This window comes from Eptatretus burgeri, chromosome 12 (genome assembly GCF_056783735.1).
Source record: "Eptatretus burgeri isolate ZD-2024b chromosome 12, Ebu_testis_v1, whole genome shotgun sequence".
NCBI classification, from domain to species: domain Eukaryota; kingdom Metazoa; phylum Chordata; class Myxini; order Myxiniformes; family Myxinidae; genus Eptatretus; species Eptatretus burgeri.
The window spans coordinates 459314-485520 of NC_140972.1; the positions used below are offsets into that span (position 1 = coordinate 459314).

The window sequence follows — 26207 nt, forward strand, 5'->3', positions numbered from 1 at the left end:
ATCACTTTTCCGTCGATATGTCTGTCTCTCTGTTCGGTCCAGTGCTCCGTTAATACATTGGCGATTTCGATGAAACTTGGTTGGTAGGTTCATATCATGACCTAGTTGTGTGCAAATGAGAACCGTTGCCCAGCAAAGGGACTTCGAAATTTTTGAAAAATCATAAAAAAAAAATTTTCGAAAATCAAAAATCCGGCCACGAGCGACTGTGGGCAGTACATTCAGCCCTATTGTCAAAAATTTCCAGCCGGATCCTATGAAAACTGTCGGAGAAGATAGACTTTGAATGAACCCTGGTCGAAAACAACAACAAAAACGAAGTTCGTTATATCTCAGAGACTATGAGTCAGATATTCATGAAACTGGTATGGTAGGTTCATGGTATGTCCGAGTTATGTGTGAGAAAGAACCGTTGCTATGGACCCCTCCGTTGCCTAGCAACAGCCGACTACCCATGTCCACCTACCGTTTTGTCTGTCTGTGTGTCTGTCTGTCCAGAGCATAACTCCGTGGACTTTGATCCGATTCTTGATGAAACTTGGTTATGTGTTCGATATCGATATCTCGTTGTATTTTCCTGAATGTGGGCGTGGCTACGCCCATTGTGGGGGGAGCCACGCCCAAAAAATTGCCATTTTTAGGGGGTAGTCGGATTAAAAATCTATCTTCTCCTCGGGAATTGACTGAATGGAATGGGATCTTCGGTATTTGAATAGAAAAATGAATTATCTAAAACTTGTCGTTGTCCGATTTTTCATTTTCGTCCCAAGGTCAAGCTCACAAGGTCAAAACTCAGAAAATTGCGAATTTTGACATAAAAATCATACGACCGCCCAAACTTTGAGAGCTCGGATGACAATATTTTTTATACATAATCATGAGGTCATTCCTCACCTAAAGTCTTGAAACCATTTTGCTCTATCTCGAACACCTTGCCCGTGGCGCCCCCTTCAAGTTTGTTTTCACGCTGATTTCATCAAAGTATGGACAATCTGATGAGTGTGAAATGCCATATAGCCGATATGACATTATATTGTTCCTGGAATGTTCCAGAGGAAGTTTTGCACCAAAGGTCATAATCCTTGACCTTTGACCTTTAAAGGCCACAAAGGTCAAATTTTCAAAGTTGTAGGAATCGAACCAGGTTTTCGACCTTCGAAGAAATAACTCCAATAAGCTATAGCATGAATCCTGTTTCCTTATTTTAATGTCCACAACATTGTTTTGTGACCTTCATAGCCTGGTGTTGGCTTAGTGGTTAGGGTGGTGGCTTGGGATCCCAGGGTCCTGAGTTCAAGCCCCGTTGGCTGCTGAATTAACACCAGGGGGTTGACTCAGCCTGTCAACCTTCCGAGGTCGGCGAAATGAGTACCAGTGTACTGGTCCCGATGTATGCCCCGGTTAGAATAGGTGTACCATATCCCTGTGTGTCGTAAGAGGTGACCAGGGTTGGCGTCAGGAAGGGCATCTGGCATAAAAAAACATTGCCTCAAGAAAAAGCCAACCCCTGCACAGCAGGGAAAAATGGCTGTAAAAACGGTCATTTTTTATATTATATTTATTGTTTTGTGACCTTTAAAGGTTATGCAAAGGTCAAATTTTTTAAGTTGTTGAACGAAACCGGTTTTTGACATTTTGCAGCTAATAACCCATCACTCGTACCACATCATGTTGATCATTTGTATAACTTGGTCAAACATTATCACGTTGTCTCATCCTTGACTTCTGAAACAATCTACATCGTAAAATACCGCTCGTGAACCATCGTCGTCTTCAGACTTGTTTTTCTATTATTGGCCTCGGTTTGCGTTCCGTGCAACGTGGGAGTCGTGGTGTGTGTGTGTGTGTGTGTGTGTGTGTGTGTGTGTGTGTGTGTGTGTGTGTGTGTGTGTGTGTGTGTGTGTGTGTGTGTGTGTGTGTGTGTGTGTGTGTGTGTGTGTGTGTGTGTGTGTGGTGGAAAATACCATCGGGTGGAAATGACCGCCGCGAGCATGTTTGGCAGTTTGTGTTTTGTACGGAGGGTTGTGGGTGTCGTGCCTGCTTGGCCTTTGCTGAGAACCCATTTCACAGCAGCTCACGTGTGTGTGTGTGTGTGTGTGTGTGTGTGTGTGTGTGTGTGTGTGTGTGTGTGTGTGTGTGTGTGTGTGTGTGTGTGTGTGTGTGTGTGTGTGTGTGTGTGTACATTGTTACGCATGTCTGGCTTTCCCCTTGGGACTACAGTGCAGTCATTGGTCTTTATTTTGATGATGAAAAAGACCTTCTAAACACTTGGCGTTCCAAATAATCCTTGTCATGTAGTCCATCCATTCCTATTGATTTTACATTTCTGACATTGCCCAAATCCTTGGCCAAATAGTCGACATAGTTCCTCCATGTAATGAATGCATCATCAACAGCACACACAAGTGGAGAAGTGGACTTCTTTATATTTTAATTTATTTTTGTCGATCTTGTCGAGGCTCGTATGAGAGCTAACAGACAACGCACAGCAAGGGGGGCATGAGACAGGAGGGGAGGGAGTGGGAAGGACAAATAGTGGGGAACAGAGACATTTGGAGATCTGTGGAAGGGAGAGGGATGGGGCAGGGAACATGGGGAATAGAAGATGGACATTACAGGGACTTTCACGAAGGAAATCAGGGAATTTGAAGAAGGTGGGCTTGGGTGGATTATTGGGGGAAGAAAAGATCAAGGATTTGGATGGGGGATGATAAGAGGTGGTGGTGAACAGCTGTTTTGAAGGCCTGGAGGGAAGAATGGGAATGAATAGAGTGAGGGAGTTTATTCCAAAAGTGGGAAAAAGAGGAATGAAAGAGTGAAGGTGAGCAGTGATTCGTGATTTTGGTAGTTTTACCAGAAGGAGGTTGTTGGCGGACCTTGAGCGACCTGCGGATATATGTTGGGGACAAATCACAGACACAGCAAGGGGAGGGGGCGAGAGCAGAGAGGAGACGGTAGAAGACAAAGACCAACGACCTGCCTGCGGAGAGAGAGAGAGGCCTAAAGACAGCCTAATCATGGGAGATACCAATGATCCGAAATGCCTTGGTTTCCACAGCCTGAAGCCGAGAAAGGTGGGAGGCAGGAGCACCAGCCCAGAGGGGAGAGCAGTACTCCATCAGGCTGTGGACGAAAGCTTTGTATGTGGTCAAGAGCTCAGGTGGGCCAAGGAAGGACTTCGCACAACTGAGGATTCCCAGTCGGCGACTGGCTTTGGAGGCCAGGTTGGAAATGTGGCTTTCCCAGGAAAGGTCATGGCAGATAGTGAGACGCAAAAGCTTGAAAGAAAGGACTTCTTCCAGAGCATTGTTGAGAAAGTGGATGGGGGTGGGGGGGACTTCTAAATGGTCCTTTCGGATAGACAGTGAGAGTGTGAGATTTGTCAGGATTGAAAGACATGTTCCACATGTTGGACCATTTTTTGATTTTACCCAGATCTGCAGTGAGTGAAGAAGCTGCTGCTTGCTGGTCTGAGGGATGGTACTGTTGAGGGTGGAGTCATCAGCAAAGAGAAAAAGAGGATTTTCCAGAGAGTCGGAGAGATCATTGATGAAAACCAGAAAAAGAACAGGGCACAGAATGCTACCTTGAGGAACTCCAGCCTGGACAGGAAGAGGTGATGAAAGAACTCCATTTAGGGCCACACGTTGACTGTGACAGGAGAGGAAGTCTGCGAGTCATGAGTGGAGATGGCCTTGAATTCCATAGGAAGAGTTTGGTGAGCAGGGCAGGGTGCCAGATCGTGTCAAAAGCAGCGATATGTCTTGGGATATGGCTCTGATTTCATGTCCGGCATTGAGGACCTCCATCCATTGTTGGGAGGGCAGAAGCAGCATATCCAGGGTGGAGTGACCTGGTCTGAAACCAAATTGATGATCGGAATTCAGGCCATTAGAGAAGAGAAAGGACTTAATGTCTGAAGCGATGATGGATTCCATAACCTTGCTGATGATTTGGAGAAGGCTGATTGGTCTGCAATTGCAGGAATCTATTTTTGCACCTTTTTTATGCAGGGCAGTAATATTTGCTGATTTCCAATCAGATGGCAGATCACCTTGAGCAAATGAGAGGGTGATTAGAACTGAGAGAGGGTGAGCAAGAGCAGAGGAGCGAGCAGGTTTTTAGGACATGTGGGCTGATGCCTTCTGGACCGATTGCAGCATCTGAGTCGAGGTTTGACAGCAAGCTCTCCACCTTGTCAAGAGAAAAGGACACAGAGACCAGGGACAGTTGTAAGCAACTGGGTAAGGTTGGTGCAGAAAGCAATGGGTTTTGGATGCAAGATTTTGATGCAAACACAGAGTTGAGGCATTCAACCTTTTCACGTGCAGTGTCAGCAGTGTGGCCATTTGAGGTAAGGGAGGGGATGGAGGAAACATACACCAGCAACAGATTTGATTAGATGTCACAACGATTTGGAGGAGGGAGAGAGGTTTGAGAGTTCAGACTTGAGCTTCGAAAGATGTTGTTTTCTGGCTCTCTTGAGGGTAGATACACACTTGTTCTGAGCTTTATGGAAGGAACTGAGATTACCCTCAGTTGGGTTTGCTTTCCTGAGGCAAAGGCAAGTTGTTTCAGGACAACTGCCTCGTAACAAGCCTCAGTGAACCATGGGCGGGAGGAAGGGTAGGACAACTGAAGACGACAGGGGATAAATCTGTGCATGAGAGAGAGCAAGTTTCTTGGAAAGAATTTCCAGGATGAGTTTATGTTGGAGAAAGTAGCGATGGCTGCTTGGAGAAAGAAAGTAGAGAAAGACCAATCTAGAAGTTTGATGGCTGCTGGGAGACTGCCAGCCAGCTTGAGTGAAATACCGGACTCGACGGTTCTGAGGGGGTTCTCTGATGACAACCAGAGAGATGTCCACTCTGATAAGGACTTGGACAGAAGAACCGATTGGAGTGGAGGAAAAACAGCAGATATTTTCAGGGAAATTTGTGAGAGAGAGAGAGAGAGAGAGAGAGAGAGAGAGAGAGAGAGAGAGAGACAGAGACAGAGACAGAGACAGAGACAGAGACAGAGACAGAGACAGAGACAGAGACAGAGACAGACAGAGACAGAGACACACAGAGAGACACACAGAGAGACACACAGAACCATTGGTTTTGATCTGGGTCGAGAAATTGACCGATTGACTCAGTCTTCCTCGTTTTGGTCGTTTTATAATAAATCTGTTTGAATGTGGCCATTAATAAGTATTGTTGTCTCAGTTAGTTTACACCTGTTTCTAATTACCACACCCATTTCTATTCACACTAATTGCTGCACCTGTTTTCTTTTCACTACCCCTGTTTCTAATTACTCCACATATATTCGTCTGGTTGTAACTCATTTTATTGGAACTTGTAATCAAATGTATCCTCTCTTGCTTATTATGTATTGGAGCCAAAAGGCCAAAAGCCATTGGTCTCCATAGCTTTATGTCTGCTTTCCTGTATTATTCTTTCATTATTCTCGAATTGCTCTCTGGATGTACTCCATGTCCTCTCTTTTTCTTCCTCCCTTCTCTTCCCCTCCCTTTCTCTCTCTGTTCTTAGATTTCTAATCAATGTGCTGGCAAGCCTTTGTGTACTGACAAGCCTCTGTAAAGGAATTATGTAATGCTGACAGCCTGATACATTAATCTGTCCAGAATTGCTTTGCTGGTAGTTGGACCGCTGTTCGACCCTTGCTCGCCTTCCTGTGCATTTGTTGTTTCTGACCAAGGCGATAAGAACTTTCTGATTTGTCTCTCCTGTGTGCATATTTCTTAAAACCGGCCCAGACAAGGTCAGATGTGGGACATTATGACCGGCCTCCCCTCCTGGTTTTCGTTTCTGTTCTTCTCCTCGTCCCCCGATATACTTCCCCCACCTTCCCTTGGGTATTATATATAGACGATTCCTATGAGCTCTGATTGGTGGAGACCATTGTATGTATTCCATCAATGCTCCTTCGTTCTGCAATTATGTAATAATTATTCTCTGTTTGATGAACTTTGCCTTGAGTGGACAATTGAGTTTCTCGAGTTCCACAACACAAGTAATAATTATTCATTCAATGAAACTGAAAATTAGATATGTACCTTCATTACTGAAAATCAGGAACTCATGACTCAGGTTCAGATTATTTTCCCAAAATATTGTTGCGCTCAGATTAACAAAACTTCACATCACAAATATTTTGTAAAAAAAATTAAATTAATGACACATGAAATGACATTGAGGCAATTTTCAATCAGTTCCCAATGTGATGAAAAATAAGTCTTGGAACATTTTGAATTTTGTTTCTTTCCATTCCGATGGGTGTGGAATGATACAGAACAAACTAGAGGGGAGCACTCGGGAGAGTGCAAAACCTCTGCCGCCAATACTGCTGGGTCATTCAAGTGAACCTTATATCTTATTCATTAAATATTATGTCAACAGTGCTAACAGAGTTATAGTTCTTTTCTCCAACATTTTTTTTTGGGGGGGTAACTTTTTTTGGCGGGGGGGGGGGTTGGAAATCACTTAAAACATGTAGAAATGCAAAAATAAAAATAAAAACTCTCTAACAATTCTTTTTTTTTGGGGGGGGGGGAGGATCAAGTCTAAAATTTAATGGCATGATCCTTGGACCATACCTAACCCCCCCCCCCACCAAGTTTCATCGAAATCCATCGAGGGGTTTTTCCGTAATACTGTTCACAAACAAACAAACAAACAGAAAGGGGGTGAAAACAGTAACCTCCGTCCATCTTCGAAGATGGCGGAGGTTAATAAAAGAACATTTTGTGAAATAGATTGATGATGTACAGGTTTCAATGAGATTCTTGAGTCACAATGTGCACACATGAAGATAAAGTCTACACATTGTGACATCTGATGATCTCTTTCAGAATAATAAATGGTCATCGTCTTTGATTCTCAGAATTAATGACATTTATAAACGAATATCAGAATATTTAAAAAGTCAAAATGATGACTATAATTTGGAAGAATGAATATTGCACTTTGTGTAGATCATTTGCAAATTAGTTTGAAGCACTGTTTTAAATAGACATATCAATTTCACCTGTTATTAAATTGTTTTAAATAGACATATCAATTCCACCTGATATTAAATTGTTTTAAATGGAAAGATCAATTTCACCTGTTATTAAATTGTTTTAAAGAGAAAGATCAATTTAACTTGTTATTGAAATGTCGCAAAAGAGATCAATTTCACCTGTTATAAAATTGTTTAAAAAGTCCGATCAATTTCACCTGTGATTGAATTGTTTAAGAAGAGAGATCAATTCCATCTGATATTAAATTATTTTCAATAGAAATATCAATTTCACCTGTTATTAAATTGTTTAAAAAGAGAGATCTATTTAACCTTTTATTAAATTGTTTAAAGAGCCATCAATTTCACCTGATATTAAATTGTTTAAAAGAGATCAATTTCACCTGTTATGAAATTGTTCAAGAAGAGAGATCTATTTCATGTTATTAAATTGTTTAAAAAGAGAGGTCAAATTCACCTGTTATTAAATTGTTTAAAAAGACAGATCAATTTAACCTGTTATTAAATTGTTTAAAAAGACAGATTTATTTAACCTATTGTTAAATTGTTTAAAGATCCATCAATTTCACCTGTTAATAAAGTGTTTAAGAAGAGAGATCAATTTCACCTGATATTAAATTGTTTAAAAAGAGAGATCAATTTCACCTGTTATGAAATTGTTCAAGAAGAGAGATTAATTAACTTCCGCCATCGAAGATCGGAGGTGACTGTTTTCACCCCTTTCTGTTTGTTTGTTTGTTTGTTTATGAACAGTATTATGGAAAAACTCCTCGACGGATTTCGACCAAACTTGGTTGGGGGATTAGGAATGGTCCAAGGATCATGCCATTAGATTTTGGACTTGGTCCAAAATTCAATATGGCCACTATGGCGGCTATTTTGAAAAAATATTTGAATTTTTTTTTGAATTTCTACATGTTTTCAGTGATTTTCAACCCCCCCCCCCCCAAAAAAAAAAATTGCAACTTTTTTACCAACGAAATTTCGATTTTTTGTTTTTTTGCATCGATACAAGTTATAAGTGATTTCCAACAAAAAACATGCCAAAATTATAATTGTGGCTGATTTTGGAACTTCAGGTGGATATACCCACGTAAAATCAATTTCTGTCTAAAGGAATATAGTTATGACGAATGAATTGAGTATGTAAAAGTTAAAAGTAAAATGGAAAGTTGAAAACTATAACTCTCTGAGCACTGTTGACGTCAAATTGAATGAATAGGATATCAGGTTCACTTAAGTGACCTCACAGTATTGGCAGCGGAGGTTTTGCACTCTACCGAGTGCTCCCCCTCTAGTTTCATTTGATATTAAATTGTTTTAAAAAGAGAAATCAATTTCACCTGTTATGAAATTGTTTAAAAGGGGGAGATCAGTTTCATCTGTTATTGAATTGTTTAAAAAGTGAGATCAATTTCATCTGTTATTAAATTGTTTAAAAGGAGAGATAAATTTCACCTGTTGTTAAATTGTTGAAAAAGAGATCGATTTCATCTGTTATTAAATTGTTTAAAGAGAGACAAATTTCACCTGATATTAAATTGTTCAAAAAGAGATCAATTAAACCTGTTATTAAATTATTTAAAAAGAGAAATCAATTTCACCTATTATTAAATTGTTTAAAAAGAGATCAATTTCATCTGTTATTAAATTAGACATCAACCATGCATCATGTTCTCAGACATCAACCATACATCAACCATCAACCATGCTTTTAGCTCTCATACGAGCATCGTCAGGGTATACAAAAAAAATTTATCAAAAAGAAAGACAAATTTACCTTTTTAAAAATTGTTTTGGATGAGACTTTTGCAAGATCTCTGAGACACCACAAATTTAACGATTTAACCACCATGTCGACAAGTTGGAGGTAACAGAATGTCCATTGAATAAAGATGTTTTCTCCTTCTTGAAACAAGTGTGTCTTTGTTCAACCGGAACATAAATGTTTCCTTCTTGAGTTATTACGTATGGAGGAACTAAACGTGTTGTAAAATAAATATTTGTTCTTCGGTGTCATTTTATTTTTGTTTGAAAGGAGGCTTGCATAAAACCTGTTATTTTACACAATGTCCTAAAAAAATGTCCTGTCCTCCAGAAAGCTGGGATCAGCACCTCTCATCAGCAAAGCCACACCTTTGGCACAAAATGTGCCAAGAGGTGCTATATAAGGACCAACTTAGACTTCACCCTTTGTGCAAACCTTTGAGTCTGTAGTTTGAACAGCTTGGAGACCGTTTTTTCCAACCAGTAAAAGATGGATAAGTCTTTGTTCTTGTTCTTTTTCATCCTCGCCTGCTGTTTTGACATCAACCATGCTCTAAAAGTGTGTTCATACAATAGGCTGGTCCGCAACAGAGTTCAACCAGATTGTCCGAGAGCTGCACAGACCATGCTCAAAGTAAGCAAAACCTGAGTATGATGTTGGGGGTTTTAATAGAGGTTTTGAAAGTGAAGATGATGAAAGTAACCAGGAAAGTAATTACTGTTTTGCATTGCAAAAATAACAGAATGTCCTTTGAACATTATAGTATCAATTTTTCCATTGAAAAATTTGTCATTTGGTTAAGTGTGTCATTATTCACACCTTTCAGTGAAATTGGTGACATTATATGGCTGCACATATATTTTAATTGTTTGTTCTGTAAAATCAGATGAAGGAGTTATAAGTGATTAACTAAATGTGTGTGACATCAATTGGGTGTTCTGATCCCTCTGACGGAGTAAATACAACTTCTGAAGGGTTGCTTCATGACTTTTACCACCTTAGAATCAAAAGGTCCTCACAAACAAAGGGTCAATTGTCAGAAAGAACGTTTTGATTCTCAGGTGATGCTTTGTAGACATTAAGAGACACTATCAATGTGGTAGAATACCTCCTTAAAACAGGCCAATATGGTTCATGATTGGTTTGAAGAACAGAACACTTTCCCTAAACCAGTCAAGAGATGCAATGCGCCTTGATCACCCTCATCATCTCTTTGTAATAAGGATGTGGAGATAATATTCGTTTAGGAATCAAAAAATAAAGTTTGCAAGTTGTTACAGAGGTGAGTTGCAAATGTATTTTCTTCTTTGGAATCCAATATGATATGAAAATGAGTTTAGTGGGAGGAGAGATACAACAGAATGCTATGTTTTTATAAAATAAATTTCTGCTAAAAATTTTTTAATGACATTTGGATAAAAGTTGCAGCAATAATTAGCATTGTCTCATGAGAAGAAGCAGGAATTCATCCAGATTAGATTTTTATGTTTGTTCCAAGGAATTTTCCAAGATATGCAAAATATCTCTTACATTTCTTCACATGAATGATATTAAGTGATTTAATTGTAAAGGATATATTAATTTGGTTAAAAAATTAAATGCATACTTCTGGAAGATATCACCTGTCATCATAACATATGTAATTTGAGAATTGTTTGATTGTTTGTTTGTTTATGTTTCACTTCTATAAACTCTCTTGAGGAATTAAAAATGAATACAAAATAATATTTCATTGGGAATGTTTGTGAAGTCGATTGAAAACCACAAAGGGCTACCCAGCGCTGCCCTCGGGTTGGGGGGGGGGGAAGGGTACCCGGTACTGCCAGCCTGGGTGAGCTTTTCACAGTGGTAATTTCGGGATGTATCGGACATTGAAAAGGCGATGGAGTTACTTGCCTCATCGTGGTTACGTTTTGCCTGCAGGATGGCGACCGCACTGTCTAACCCCACATCCCAATATACACTTTCTCGTGGCCTTTGGCAGCCTGAAAACAGGGCAATGTGTTGTCGCTAAAAACCTTGGTCAGATTCGAAAGAACCCACACCCAAAATTTGTGGCTTCGTGATGCTGCGGCTCAGCTGTGAAAGAGTAATGTACAAACACACACACAAACACAAACACTTAAAAATATTCATGATTTTATAATTGTTTTGTTTTTTGTAACCGCACAAATTAATTCTTACATTTTTGAAATCTTCACTCGAACCTGCGAATTTTAAATTTGCTTTTTTTATTAACCTTTTGAACCCTGGTGGCCGGTAAACTGGCCACTCATTAAACCTCTATAAATCCGAGCGGCCTGTTATGAATCACGAGCAACTTACTAAGCAATTAGCGGCTCCATTATATTGCACCTGATCTTCGGTCCGCGTTGCCGAGGACCCCTCAGGATGTGTAAAGGAGGTTTTTTTCCCCGTGCACACACTTTGTTACACATCCCATCCCAGTGAATACACCAAAGTGAATATTCTGCCGAAGTTGTAGCACGAGATTCACGAACGTTTTTGAAGGTTTCTCGTGAAAAATCATTCCAAAATGAGTCGAAATGTGATGTCTGTTGATGAGGAAGGTACAGATGATGATGATGATGATGTTAATGATAGTGATTTTGAGTCGGGGAATGACCTTTCAAACAGGAAAGTGAAACTGACAGTACTGACGACAATGCTGTGGGAGTTCACAGAGGTGTTGGTGGGGTGTTTGGTCGAGGTCGAGGGCGTGGTTGGGGCAGAGGACGTGGAGGGGATGGACCAAGTCCTGACTCCCCCAGGATGGACTGGGAGGTTATAGTGTCATGTTGAAGTTTGCACTGGGAGGAGAGATGATGCCGAAGCTATCGATAACCTTGGGGTTACAGGGAACTTGGTCGTCCGAATGACTGACAAATTCTCAGGATGGAATTATTCCCTGTACACTGAGAGGTTCTCCACCTCAGTTCAGGTGGTTAAGTGTATGATCACACAACAAGGGATAAGGAGGTGTGGAACTACTATGACCAGCAGAAGATAATTTCCCAAGACTCTCACAAGGTCTCTCTCTATCGAGTGCAGGCTGTGGCTGCTGGTTGCATCATTGTTTGGGACGCGGCTATGCCGCTGGTGCAGTGTCCCCCTTACCAGTACACTGGTACTCATTTTGGCGACGTTGGAAGGTTGACAGGCTGAGTCAACCTCCTGGTGTATATTAATTCAGCGGCTAACGGGAATTGAACTCAGGACCCGAGGATCCCAAGCCGCCACCGTAACCACTAAGCCAACATCAGCTTTTCTCTACAAGGTGAAACAATGAAATAAAAAAGGGGAATGGGAATTTCTCTTCAATAGGACTGTAGCTGTTATAGTTTGGCAGGAAAAGTGGCCCATATAATTTGTCACGTCAATCTATGTCTCTTCCCCTCCTGAACATGTTCAATGATATAATGGTGCTGAAAAAGAAAGATTCTTCTTGCTTGTCCAAAAGCAGTGAAGGCCCAAAATGCATATATTGGGGGAGGGATGGGGGGTGGAAAAAAAATGATCAAATTACTCAATTGCAGAAATGCCACCGCCACGATAAATGGCCAGGTCGCTTGGTAATAAAATTCTTCATGTACACTGTGTACAATGCATACATACTGATGGGTTTCACAAAGTGCCATGCTCCACCAAACAAGAGAGCAGTCAATTTCCATTTATTTATGGAGAAACTGTCAGGAACTTGCAGGAGATGTTCCATCCACTGAAACAGCATTTGGTAATCGACCCTCAGCAGTTTCAGGATGAGTGACGACTGAAACGGGATGCTCACCATGATGTAGTAAAGGCTCCACCTGCGACTACCAAAAATCGATGTGTTGTGTGCAGAGAGAAGGACATCATGGCAAAGCAAAGGAACTCTCGGGCAAAGGACGAGGACTTGCCAAAACGCTGCAAGACAATGCACTGGTGCACGGACTGTGAAGAATTCTTATTTCTCGGAAAGTCGGGATATGACTACTCGTTTGAATGGAACCACAAACTGGAGTATTGGTGATAAACTCAAGAAGAAAGAAAGCAAGACAGTCTTTGATTCAAAATATCATTTAATTGTAATTACAGGACTAGAAAAATAATTTTAAACGCAGAAAACAAAAATAAAACAAATTTCAACTTTTCAATTATTTTTCTGAAGGGATCCCAGGGTGGGGGAACAGAAAGTCCAAGGAGCTCAGGGTTCAAAAGGTTAACACACAATCCTTGTTTTTGAATGAATTGTTGAATAATTTTTTGAATGAATTGAATGAAACATTCTCCATTGTTTTGAATGAATTGAGGTTCAATGAGTCTAAATCTGGACCTGTATCAAGAAAATCGTCTCTGTGTTTCATTTCTCTTTCATGTGCAGCTCATAGTCAGTGATCTTTTGTTTGTTCTCTTTAGATTATAACACGTTGTGATATTATCCTCGTGATCACAACAAAACCTCCTTCGGACAGATATATGAATCGAGCATCAAAGCTGGTCAGACTACTGAACAGGTTTGGCAACTTCACAATTTACAAAATCTACATTTTAACGAAGCCTGTCAGTGGCAATGAGCATGAACAAGACCTTGTGCTGAAGTTTGAACTTTTCTCTTTGACATTTCTCTTACCCCGTCCTTGTTAAATAAAGAAACATTGGGAAGGGTATGATGAAGCTGTAGATCAAATATTTATGACAGTGTTTGGATTAAGCTGAAAACAATTCTAAGAATTCGAAGGAAATTATTCAAATGTAGTTTTACAGTTCACTCACACATTTCTCTGCAACATTCTGACAGTGGCAGAGGTTGTTCGAGTTTATTTCTGGAATTATGAAGGTTCTCAAAGGGTTCCATCATGAACCATGTTTAGTGTTTGAGTACATCATCGCCAAGCCAGGAAATAAGAGAGTCGAGATGGACAAGAGTGAAAGGGGAAATAATAGACTTCCCAGAATGAACCATTTTGAGAGAGATCTGGAGACTGAACAGGAATACCTTGTGATGGTTGATCATGTTAAACTAATGGATCATTTAGTTTATATTTAATAATCTACTATTTTAATTGCTTACATCTTTCTCTCATGGGCTGGCAGCATGGTCTGCAGGTGTGCAGACTCACCTCAAAGCTGACTCGTCTGGGTTTGATTCTCAGCCGAGCTATCGTCTGTCATGGTGGTGTTTCACAGGCAGAGTTTGTGTGTGCTTGCGCGCAATGCCTGGGATGGATGTTTAACTGGACGTCCCATCTTCCAGCATTAGTTTTTGGACATTATTGATCCCACGGTGTACTTCGTGAAGAGTTGGCGAGCTATCTCTGGCACCTTGGCCAAATTCCCAATTCCTGTCCTGACTCCCTGTGTCAGAGTGGTGACCCGTCGATGATTGTAACCTGAGCCATGTAAACTGCTTCGGCAGCACCGACGCTCTGTTTCCATCATGGTTCATGATCTGCTCTTCATTACATCACATTTTACATTAACTTTGTTTGTTGTCTGTTTTCAGATCCTCGTGGACAATCTCTAAGTCTTATTCACGTTGTTGTTCTTGTGGACTTTTTTGTTTCACAGCCTACAGTTTTCATGGAAACTTCCTGAAACTTGGCGTATATATGTAAAAATTCCCTGCGCAGACAGTAACGATATCTGATTTTGAAAATTCCTCCGAGAAAAAAGTTATGACGTCAAAATATCTCCGTTAATGGAAATCGCCTAAAAAAATTATCTCCGTTTGTGGGAATCGAACATGGCATTAGCAGAGATGAATTACCGCACATATGACACATCACTATGACGTCATATCAATTATGACATCATTCCTATTTTTTGACATTTGTTTGAGTTTTCATCGGATTTTCGTGAAACTTGCCATGTATATGCAGAAAACCCACCCGCAAGCAGTAACCATCTCCGATTTTGGAAATGCTACCTCGAAAAAAAGTTGACGTCATATCGCTGACAATGGAAATCGCCTATACCATTATCTCCAAAACTAGGCAAGCTGTTTGAATTTTGTTTGCGGAAATCAAACCGGGCATTAGCACAGATAATTTATCACAAACCTGATACATCACAATGACGTCATATTCGTTTTTATAACGTCATCATTAAGAAGACGAGGATCTTATCTCATTCGAGCTTGTTCATTGTATATCTTCACGTTGTTGGACCTTTATGATTATTATATTTATCTTATGTTATTTTAAAAGGGATGTTCATAAAAGTACATGGAATTATTAAAAGAACGTTTACATTGAAATCCAACTTCCTGACACAGGTTTTACTGGAACTTATTAACTGGAGCATCTCCCCTAGGAGGTTCCCTGAAAACACCTACAACTACATTAAGAGTGAAGAAATGATGAAAGGATCCTGGAGGAGAGTGTTTTCGTTCATCTACCGGTACGTCATCAAATCATCTTGATAAGGATCATTAAATACAGGGGTGTGAGATCAATTTTATTCCCTTCTGAAAACATCCACACATGACGTTTGTTGTACCAAGATGATTTGAGAATGGGATGTAAAAAGTGAATTTTAAACATTTCGTTCTTGTCAAAGTTCACATAATATTTATAAAAATGGGATTTTTCACTGATAACTCCATTCCAACGACGTCCATCGTTTCTTTCCGACATCCTTCCTCGCTGGATTCTCATCACATCCTTTCCTTTTTTTCCTGCACTTATCCAGGGATCTACAACTTCATGATTCATCGATTTGTGATGAAGAGAAAGGATAAACCTTCAAAACTTGAGGATAATACAGAATGAAACAAACTTGAATCTCAATTGGAATTTGAACATTTTTGGTGGACAATGTCTCTTTAATTTCTATTTCGTTCTCCTTCACAACCATCATCATATTGTACCAATTTATAAAATAATAACAATCACTTAAAAACCACACAGGTTCCCAGGATCAGATGAGATCCATTCCAACATTCTGAATGACGTGTGTACATCCTTCTGTTTAATCGAGCAGAAATCCCTTCTCAAAGGAACAGTTCCATCAGGCTGGAGGAAAGCTGATGGAGTGATGATCAAAAAGAAAGGAAACAGGAATGAATAAGGCAATTAGCATGGTGTCAACTTGAGTTGTGTGGCAGGCAAGTTCATGGCAAACATACTGAGGGATGTCTGTGTTGAACACATGGAACAGAACGCTCTGTTCACGGACAACCGCCACTCAAACTGTGATGTCATACATTGTGGACACAAGAATCCAAATGTTGAGTTCGTCATAAATAAACACAACTCTACCATAATATAAACATGAGCAGAACGAGAGCGACAATTGGTGGAGCACACACCGTGTAGGAAAAAGATCAAAACCCCCAAATACCCCCCAACCTCAAAGCAGAGGAAGAAGAAGATCAATAGGTTTCAAGTGTTGAGAATGATGAACCAAGTTGATAAGATCACTGAGGGAATATTCTTCAACAGACGAGCAGAGGAACAAATACGAGGAAACTGGTTCATGAGATTCACGAGAAATTACCGGAAGTAGATAAAGAAAAACATTCGGTGAAAGAACAATTACACAGTGGAACAATGTCCGCACACAAATGGTTGTCAGTGCTACGTGAACCAAGTTCAGTTCAACAGAGTTAATACTGGAAACATGACCCGGGAAATATGACCAACAGATACCACGTGACCACAATTATAACTTCAATGTGCAGGAAGAACAATCAGATGACTGAAAATGCTGGAACAAGTGATGTGTATGTGTGTGTCCGTGTGTGTGTGTGTGTGTGTGTGTGTGTGTGTGTGTGTGTGTGTGTGTGTGTGTGTGTGTGTGTGTGTGTGTGTGTGTGTGTGTGTGCTTGTGTGTGCGATTTGTTTGTAACTTCTCCGTGAGTCTGACACAATGTATTAAAGAAGTTTTCATTTCCTGGGAGGGATCACTCCTTGAAAGAGGTCTCTGTTTTTGCCATATGTGTGAAGGGGTCGACCCAAACATATAAAAGTTGAAAATCCTTGATGTAAGAAATGTGAGCAGGAAGTTTGTATTACATGTTGTACACGATTCAATTCAAGTTAAGTTACTGGTTTTGTTTGTTTGCAGATCAGACTTGGTGGAGATGAAATATAATTCCACGGAACAGGGTCCAAATTCAAGAGATTATAATATCTTTCATCCAGAGTCATTCTTCGTGAGGTTTCAGGCCAATAACACCAGTAAGTATTAAAAACTTTCACATTTTACTTTACACAATGCTCTTTTATCGGTACAAAACAATATTTACTAATAATTCATTACACTTCATTACAGATTTGGAATGTGATTTATTATTGTGTGATGATTGTTCATGAGTCAGTTTGATTGTTCCATAACACCCCCATTGGCCCAGGGCCTTGTGTATTCCCATGGGAATTTTATGATAAATCTAATGTTTATTGTATTAAATGTGTTGATATGTTATGGAACATTGGAAGCAAGTCGGGTTCCATGTTTTTATACGAGTTCAATAATACATTTTGAGATCCCAGAATGAGGACACCATATAATCGGTGTCTCGCTCTTCCACATTGTCTGTGATTGTTTTGAAATCAGTGTTGAGTTGAGCGGGGGCGGGGGGAGAAGAGTCGTCTCGCTCAACAGAGGGAAGTCGTCCGTGAAGTGAAAACGTCCTGAAATGTGTTTGTGTGTGTGTGTGTGTGTGTGTCACATCAGTCGCCAGCACCCAGCCTTGCCATGCACCCTCTCGCCCACAGCCTTTAACGCCAGTCGACGTCTGGGGGGCACCGAGATCGTCTGTCGTGGGTTTCGACCCTGGTGCTGTGACACTGGCAGCTCCTCACACTTCACGAAACTGGTGACGTCCAGTGACACACACAGTCCGTTGGTGACTGACCCGCACCTCATTCGTTGTGACCGACCCATGCCTCACTCATTGTCAACGCTGCTCACACCCACATGCGCACTACACACTCGCTTGCTCAAGCACTGGAAAGGAAGAACTGACTGGCAAATTGTCTTGTTGGCGCTGGTCAGACACCCACATGCTCACTCGCTCGCTTCCTCGCTTGCACACTTGCTTTTCTCACTTCCTCGCTTCCTTCCTGCGCGCTTTCTTTTCTCGCTTTTTTTGAACGGACCTCTCCAATTCTTTATATATACGAGTCCCGTCTCGGTGGGTTCAGAGTCCCCCCAAGCTCACCCCGCCCCACTTGCGCACTGTTACCATGACAACCCGTACGCTCGAAAAAGGGCTTTGTGAAGTGGGCCCCCTTGACGATTCGAAGAAGGATTGTGAGGGTTAGAACACATCCAGTGCGATTATGTAGAAATATCCAGCAACCACCGGCCACTGTACCTGCTTCATCTGCCATTGCGCAGCACCTGGTTGCCAACCCTATCTGTGCAGACCAGTACAATGCAGATACTGTATGTTCAGGATATTGAGCCGAGGTCGGAGCTCGTTTCATTTACGCATGTTGGAAGCAACCTTCATCCTTACCACCGATCCAATACTCTGTCGTCAAAAGGAATTTGTACGATCTTTGTGTCTCTTTCAGCATGGAACAATCAAGGGAAGTACGGTAACAAATGGTGAATGGACCTTTGGGGAAACCCATACCCCTTCTCTCAAGGATGTGGTTGCAAACGTCAATCATCAACAAACTCTGCTAATGGGAGCTCGAGGTGAAGATGATGAGCCGACCAATGGGCGTTCGGATTAACCGTGACGTCATTACGGTTGAACCTCTCTCTATCGAGTGCAGCCTGTGGCTGCTGGTTGCATCATTGGTTGAGATGCCGCTGATGCAGTGTCTCCCTTACCAGTACACTGGTGCTAATTTTGCCGACCTTGGAAGGATGACAGGCTGAGTCAACCTCCTGGTGTATTTTTAATTCAGTGGCCAACAGGGCTTGAACTCAGGACCCGAGGATCCCAAGCCGCCAACCTAACCACTAAGCCAACACCAGGCTGTTGAATGGTTGAACCAATCAGCGTCTACCTTATTGAGACACCTGGGTATAACACCTGTACCTTAGACCTGCGTATAAGGCACACGCCTTCACTTGCTGCAATTTTTACCCTGAAAAGGACAGCACGAAAAGCTTCGGTCACGATTATGTCGTGTTTGTTTGTATCCACATTAAAGTTCTGTCTTACCAAACATCTGTTCACATATATATATATATATATATATATATATATATATATATATATATATATATATATATATATATATATATATATATATATATACATAGTTTTCATGAGAGGTACACCTGGTGGTGGTGCTTGTGCCTGTGTTGTGCTAAATTGTGAGTTTCTCAATTACAGACGATAAGAAATTTTGTTTTTTTCAGGTATCAAGGATTTCACTCTTATCCCCATTTGGACGGATCCAACAGAAGTGAAGACCGAAACTCGTAAACTTTCTTCAATGTTTCGAGCAGTTCAATCACACTGGTACAACACGGTAAGATATAAAAAACTCGTTTTTTAAATAACCTGTGCAGATGTCCCGTTGTAAATTTAATATCCACTCCACAAACTTTATGACTTGAAATATTTTTTATAACATAATTGTAAATGCAATCATTTATGACACAGGTATGTTGTGAAATTAATCTTCAAAAAAATTCGACAGATGCTCCAGAAAGCTTAATAACAATGGTGTAAAGTCAAGGGCTCAATAAGTACAATGTATGTTTGGATGGATTCCTTGGTTTGAGGGTCCATGAAACCAACGTCATCAATGAAGTCATAATGGATCTTCTTGGACACAAGTACATTCACACAACGTCGATCATACATCCTTCAATCGTGGACATGAGAACATTCACACAACTATGATCACACATATCTCATTCGTGGATATGGGAACATTGACACAACTACAATCACACATCCTTCAATCCTTCATCTGGATGGAAGATTGGAAATTAAATAATATAATTCTGGTGATCAAGGATCCAAAGAGATCACATGACCTTTTTCTGTTTCTTCTGTAGATGAACGCCATGTTTCTCGGAGACTTTAGTGCCCTTGCACATCCGAAGGAGGACGAAAGGTTGAACAAGTTTGATCAGTTCCTTTGGCTCATTGATGAGAATATGGACACAATGGTGAAAGAGGATATCAACTCTGCAAATGACCGGTTTGTTTGCTATTCCTCAATTATATCGAGACATTATATAGTAAGAGCAATTACAATCCTGAATGATGTGCTATTTGGGATTATTCAGTTATAACATTCACAAAAATGTGAAACTTGTTCTTCCGATCCCACTCCACCCAGATTCCTTACCTGTTACCTATCCCCAACCCTTTCCCTTATTTTCCAAACTCTCAAGCTATTTCCTTTCAGGTCCCTTTCCTCTAACAATGACATAGCTTCAGTTGTTATCCACAAGCCTGGTATTGGTTAACAGTAACCAATGTGAACTACAACATTTCGACTAAATGCAATATCAACAAGTGAAATCCTTCAATACAGCGCATGTGGTGAATCAAATGAGTACACTAATGTTAAAATATGCAATTTATGCTTTTTCAGTTGAAAAACAATTAAAAAGCGTACTTAATATTTTAAATGTAAAAATCTTGTTATTATTGTGATAAGCACCTTTATATATAACAGAAGGAATGAAATCGTTCGATACAGCATGGCAGGAGGCCGCAAAAGAATGATTGTAAGTAAATTTCAACTACTAATGCATGACGAAACACTTGTTTATGGCTAATATTAAAGAGAATGATGGCGTAAGAAGAACTTAGCCTGGAATCATCGTGCATAACACCGCCCACACAACACACGTGGTGTCCTTTGACCAATCAGGAGCAGTGCAGTTACAGTATCGTTTCCTTCAGCTCGATTGGTCTTGTCCTGCACGTGATGTTTTCGGGTTTTTTTTTTCGTTCTTGTTGAATGTGAGGAGATTATTTTTTCGTTCTTGTTGTAAGTAAATTTCAACTACTAATGCATGACGAAACACTTGTTTATGGCTAATATTAGAGAGAATGATGGCATAAGAAGAACTTAGCTTTCTGCGTTCGGTGCGAAATGCCATGGTGGAAGGAAATGACGTCTTTCGTTCGTACATGAGGGGAGCGTTTCTTCGTTTTTTTCCCTCAAGCAATAAATTAAATGGTTTTCACATATATAACACATTAGTTTCACAAATTTCCATTGAAATACTCGGGTATTTCCGTCAATTGTCGCCATTTCCGTTGAGGTTACGCACTGCATCTACCGGATGGCCGTCATTGGCTGTCTTGAGGCACGTGGGGGGGTCGGGGGGGGGACACCGGACCCACCGGAGACGTGGTAGACGACGCCGGGGACATTTCAAACCCGGTGCAATTGTATACAGCGCACACGCTGTAATAAATACATAAATAAATAAACACCTTGTGGACACACAAGTGCATTGTTTACTTCAAAGGAACTTTGGGAAACGTGTTCTTGATTTGTAATAAATTATCTTTACATGTTTCATGATGATTTATGTGTGATTATCAGTTATACTCATGAACTACCAACTGCAATATGATTACATCACCACCCATAAATGAACACACACACACACACACACACACACACACACACACACACACACACACACACACACACACACACACACACACCTGGCACAGAAAACACTCTGAAATCGGTTTCCATCTCAGATGAATAACTTTATTATCCTCTGTTGGACTTCGTGCGAAATGAGGGCGAACGGATTTGGTTTCTGTTCACGTCCCTGCGTGCGTGTGTCCTCAACCATTTCTCGGACATGCATTTACCGATGTTGTTTAAACTTGTCATTCAGATAACGAATGATGTCTTACATATGCCAGTCATTTATTTTTCCACATCAGATCGAAGATGGCCGACTGGTAGACTGGCGTCCATTTTAGTTGCACATAAATATGGTCTCGCCCTTTACGTCCACACAGCAAAATTACTCAAACAACATTTTATGTCTGCCATTTAATGTCTTTTTTATACTTGTTTTCCTTGTGGGATCTGCAGGGAATCCTCACATTCTGAAATCCTTCACCGATTCATTGGTGCATCCAATGGCACAACATCCTGTCATGATAAACATAATGATGAGATCTCATGTGCTGTTTGGGTTAGGTTTAGGGGAAGGGTTGGAGTTACCTTCCTCTGTGTGTAATACAGTTCTCTCCCCCTTGTTTCCCTTCACGTGTTTTCAAACTTACAGATTTGTGGTTTTTGGATCGGCATTACAAGAGGCTATTGTACCTGGATCAGCAAAACCTTTGAACATTCAGACGGAATACTCTCTCAGTGAGAATGAGGTATGAGCAGGGTATACCTGTCACTGATTGGACATTCAGAACATACCGATCATTCATAGTGGACTATGAATAAGAAATGGACATAGCGTTCCATAATGTGTGCACAAGTTCATCAATCGGGTTTTACATGGCAATGAATGATGAACGGTTACGTTTCTCCTTCATTTGGATCTATCTGGTTTACAATGAATACAGTTCTGTGTTCCATGGACATAATGATTTTTTTCGTTTTCCCAGTTTGTTGAAATTTCTGTTTTATATAATACTTTTTCCGATTTTAATTGAGGATGAGTTCAATGAACCTGGACCAACATTTCAGAGGTGATAAATGTCCCCAGTAAACACATAAGATGATCAATGTGTGTTTGGAATTTAAAGTACCCAGAGACGAGTGTACTTTTATAAACAATGCATATGATCTGATAAATCAATAACTTTGATTATAAAAGATAAGATTTGAAATTTTGAGGACATGTTGAAAGTAATGTGGTTAATGGATTCCTTTTCCTGATACTCCCACAGGCTCTGTGTTTCGGTGAGCATTACCCTATCGAAGTGGATCTGAAGGAAATACCGGTTTAAACGTGTCGCACCCAAGATTGTGGGCAAATCTCGATTTGATGCCATCGCCGAGAGCACATAATGAAAGGGTGCAGCTAATAATGGAGGTTTTAAGGGATTAAATTCGTGATTATTCAGCATTTGTGCTTTTCTTGTCTCTTTGCGAATCTTGTGCGGAACATATGATTCTATAAGTGGTTTATTGAATAAGTTTTAAATGGTATTGTCTTGGGGTTCATCAGTAAAATTATTGGACAGTCCTCTCACAACTTCTTCACATTATGCATGCCAGTTCACCGAGCTGTTCTTTTTCTTCTGATTTACTTGTTCCTCCTGTACTCTTTATGTAACTCTTCTATCAATGTCTGTTTCCTGCAAATAAAACTCATGAAAACACATGAATGTATTGCGTTTGAATTTGCTTACCTGCTGTTCACTTCAATATGGCTTCATTTAAGGTCTCCTCGTCAATGTGTGAAAGCCATGAACTGGAAGAAGAAATCATTTGTGGAGGCATGCCATGTCGTTGTCATTCTTACAGAATAATTAACAGAAAGAAAATAATTTACAGAATCTGCTCCATTTTAGGTGTTTGCAAAAAGTCATGGGCCACATGATATCCTGTACAATTAAAGAGATCTACCCGAAGAAAAGCTGCAATTGGGAACAACATTTAAACAAACATAGTTCAGAATGTCATTCCAAATGATTTCACAAGACAAACTTGGGATGGAGCAAGGAGGGGTGTGTGAGCAAGGAGGGAGGGAGAGTGGGGAGGGGTCGGGGAAAGGAAGGCAGCAAGAGTTGAGAGGAAGGGAAGATCGACGTGCGGTGGAGCGTTAATTACGATTCATACCGTCTCATCAAAATGATTCTGCATTGCATAACAGTGAACATGGAATCAAAATAATGTCCGAAATTCATTTTGTACTGCTCATACGATAAATACCGCCTGGAGCAGGAGGCAAACACCGCCCAGATACGTCCTGTGCCAAACACAGTCCAGACATCGTAATGGCCCACACACACAGAGAGAGAGAGAGAGAGAGAGAGAGAGAGAGAGAGAGAGAGAGAGAGAGAGAGAGAGAGAGAGAGAGAGAGAGAGAGAGAGAGAGAGAGAGAGAGAGATATGGAGTGGGGGGGGGGGGTTGCAGGGAGGGGGTAAGCAAAGAGAAAATGTTATCCTTTATGAATAATCTTCACACACACAAACACACACATTAGAACTTAGCCGGTATGGGCAATTTTTGGGAATCGAAAGATTGGATATTACCTACGACAGTACATACTGTATACAATCCAAAAACCTTAAATAGCTTTCACTATTGTTTTGGGGGAATTTAAATAAACAAATAAAAAACAACTACATTGCATTTATCTAAATGTTTCAAGATGGGCATAAACGTTCATCTTTGTAAACAACTGTGCGTGACAGGTAGAAAAGCATTTGGCTCATTAATTTTGAAAACACGTTAATATGGCAAATGGCTCGGAAATCTGGTGTTGTCAAATACTTTTGCTTTGAAACTCACAAAGAGAAATCACATAAACTTTGGAACGCACACCGGATAACCAATTACTTTTGAAAGTCACGAGAACAAAGGTAAACCTGATAAAACCTCCATAAGATACAGGATGAAACTTTGCCACCACGGCACCCGTATCAGGCATGGCAAGCCCACGCACCCATGGAGAGTCCCTGCAGATCCAAATCTGCTCATATGTACCACTTCTATGCGTGCTGCATACGTACATCTACCGTGTAAAGCAAATGCTGACTGAACATCCTGATTGGGACACGAAATGTACTGCTACCGACTGCAGGGCACTCGGCAAGTGGCTTAAGCACTCAAGCAAGCACTCCAACAGAATGCCGAATTTGGCGAGCGATTACCAATTGCCAGCAATAAACCCATGCACCCCAAAACGCCCAAGCAATGTCCAAATTGGACAAATAAACACTTTTTAGCAGTCGGAACCGCTGCTAAGGACAATTCCGGAGCTTAAATTTTGTAATTCTACATAGTTTAAAAGATTCTCGAGGTTAAGGCATGTGTGGAAATGAAACAAAGCCACGAAGGCTGGCTTATCCAGGTGTTTATAAGCATTGCAATGTATGTAGCGATTCGTAGGTATCGATAATTTGAGTGAGGATAGTGAAAAAAACTAACGGTTAGAAATTCTTGCGGCCTGTTCCAAGTCAAGGATTGGTTGAGAAGGCCAAAAAAACAAGGTGGCTTCAGACCCTCGTGAGGTAACCCAGGAATCACCTGAAGACCCCATAAAAATGAGGTGGCTGAGGAAGCACCTGATAAAGAAAATAATGAAATAAGGCCATTAATGATACCATCAAAAGGGGTGTTTTAATTAACCCCAGCATCCAATTTTCACATTGCACTTCATTAGAGTCACCTTAGTATGCATGCAAAACTTCAGGCTATGAGATTTCATGGTTTTGGAGTTATGGAGGACACACACACAACAGTGAATCCTTTCTCTGTCTCCTGTCTTTACAAGCCCAGCACCATTTGGTCGAGGAGGAAGTTGAAGGACGATGGCGGCAAATGAACCCAGCTCGAGATTGACCCTCTTGTCTCATGCTCCACCGGCTCTTTTACAAAGCAAAGATGTCGCATGTAGCTCCATCGATCCAACCATGATTCAACTCCAACCATGACTTGATGCCAACCACCACCAACAAAGGACAATCCACCAACTTTCTCCCTCTCTCCTCTACTTTCTTTCTTCACAATACTGAGCACCAAGTTAACACAGGAATGATTGATGAGTATCGACGGTCCCTGCTTGATCATCCCCAGGTCCAAGTCAGCCCTCTGCGTAACTCGGTGTCTTCTTTTCTCAGCATCCAGGCTCCCCCATTGGCCATCTCTCAGCCTTTCTGGCCTTCTTGAAGCCTCCAGGCTCTCTCATTGACTTTCTTTCAGCCTTTCTGCCACTCACGGAGTTGTGCGGGTGCGTCCCTCCCTCTCAGGACACTGCACACCTCTCTCCCATAGCTTGTCACTGTTATATCAAAGGAAAACTTGAAAGACAACTGACCCAATCCCTTTTCTTCGCTATTTACTTGATGATTAAATATTTCTCCCTTTCAGAAATGCACATTTACAAGACAAATTAGCATATCTTCATCCCTCCGTCATACATCAAGATGCTAGCGGCTCGAACAAACAATACTTCCAAACTACACATCCTCGCTACCCTTTGAATACCCCCCCCCCACCGCACCCCACCTCACCTCCAAACGTAACAATATTTTTGTTAATATTTTGCCATGAGAGATGATCACACAAAACGGTAAAAAGCAAACTTTGTACGTAATTGCTGAAACAAAGGACCTGGATTTGCGCCTGGAGTTGCATTCGATAGCATGGAGCTGAGCACAATGACGTTACACTTTATGCACACTCTTTAATTGTTTTCTTCACTCAATATAATCGTCTGAAAAGTAGAAAAAGTTAAGTTTCATGTTTCGCTTCAATAAATACACTTAATCATATATTAAAAAAATCATTAATTTGTTTAAATTTTCACATTTCACTCCACATTTTGACACTAATTTAG

General features: G+C 40.7%; 1 protein-coding gene across 3 annotated transcripts in view; it reads left to right on the forward strand.

Moving 5' to 3' along the window:
- LOC147014942 (deoxyribonuclease gamma-like) overlaps positions 1-23023 on the forward strand; it is a 346105-nt gene extending 323082 nt beyond the window's left edge. Inside the window, exons 1-9 of one of the 3 annotated variants that reach the window (XM_085849218.1) lie at positions 9306-9430; positions 10721-10886; positions 13196-13293; positions 15092-15178; positions 16847-16959; positions 19103-19215; positions 19751-19896; positions 21968-22064; positions 22587-23023. In XM_085849218.1, the coding sequence (XP_085705344.1) occupies positions 10863-10886; positions 13196-13293; positions 15092-15178; positions 16847-16959; positions 19103-19215; positions 19751-19896; positions 21968-22064; positions 22587-22646 (738 nt within the window). In that variant the 5' untranslated portion in view covers positions 9306-9430; positions 10721-10862 and the 3' untranslated portion in view covers positions 22647-23023. Of the gene's footprint in view, positions 1-9211; positions 9431-10720; positions 10887-13195; positions 13294-15091; positions 15179-16846; positions 16960-19102; positions 19216-19750; positions 19897-21967; positions 22065-22586 lie in introns of those variants that run through there. The other 2 variants (XM_085849217.1, XM_085849216.1) reach the window with 2 other exon arrangements.
- Positions 23024-26207: the final 3184 nt, after the last annotated feature.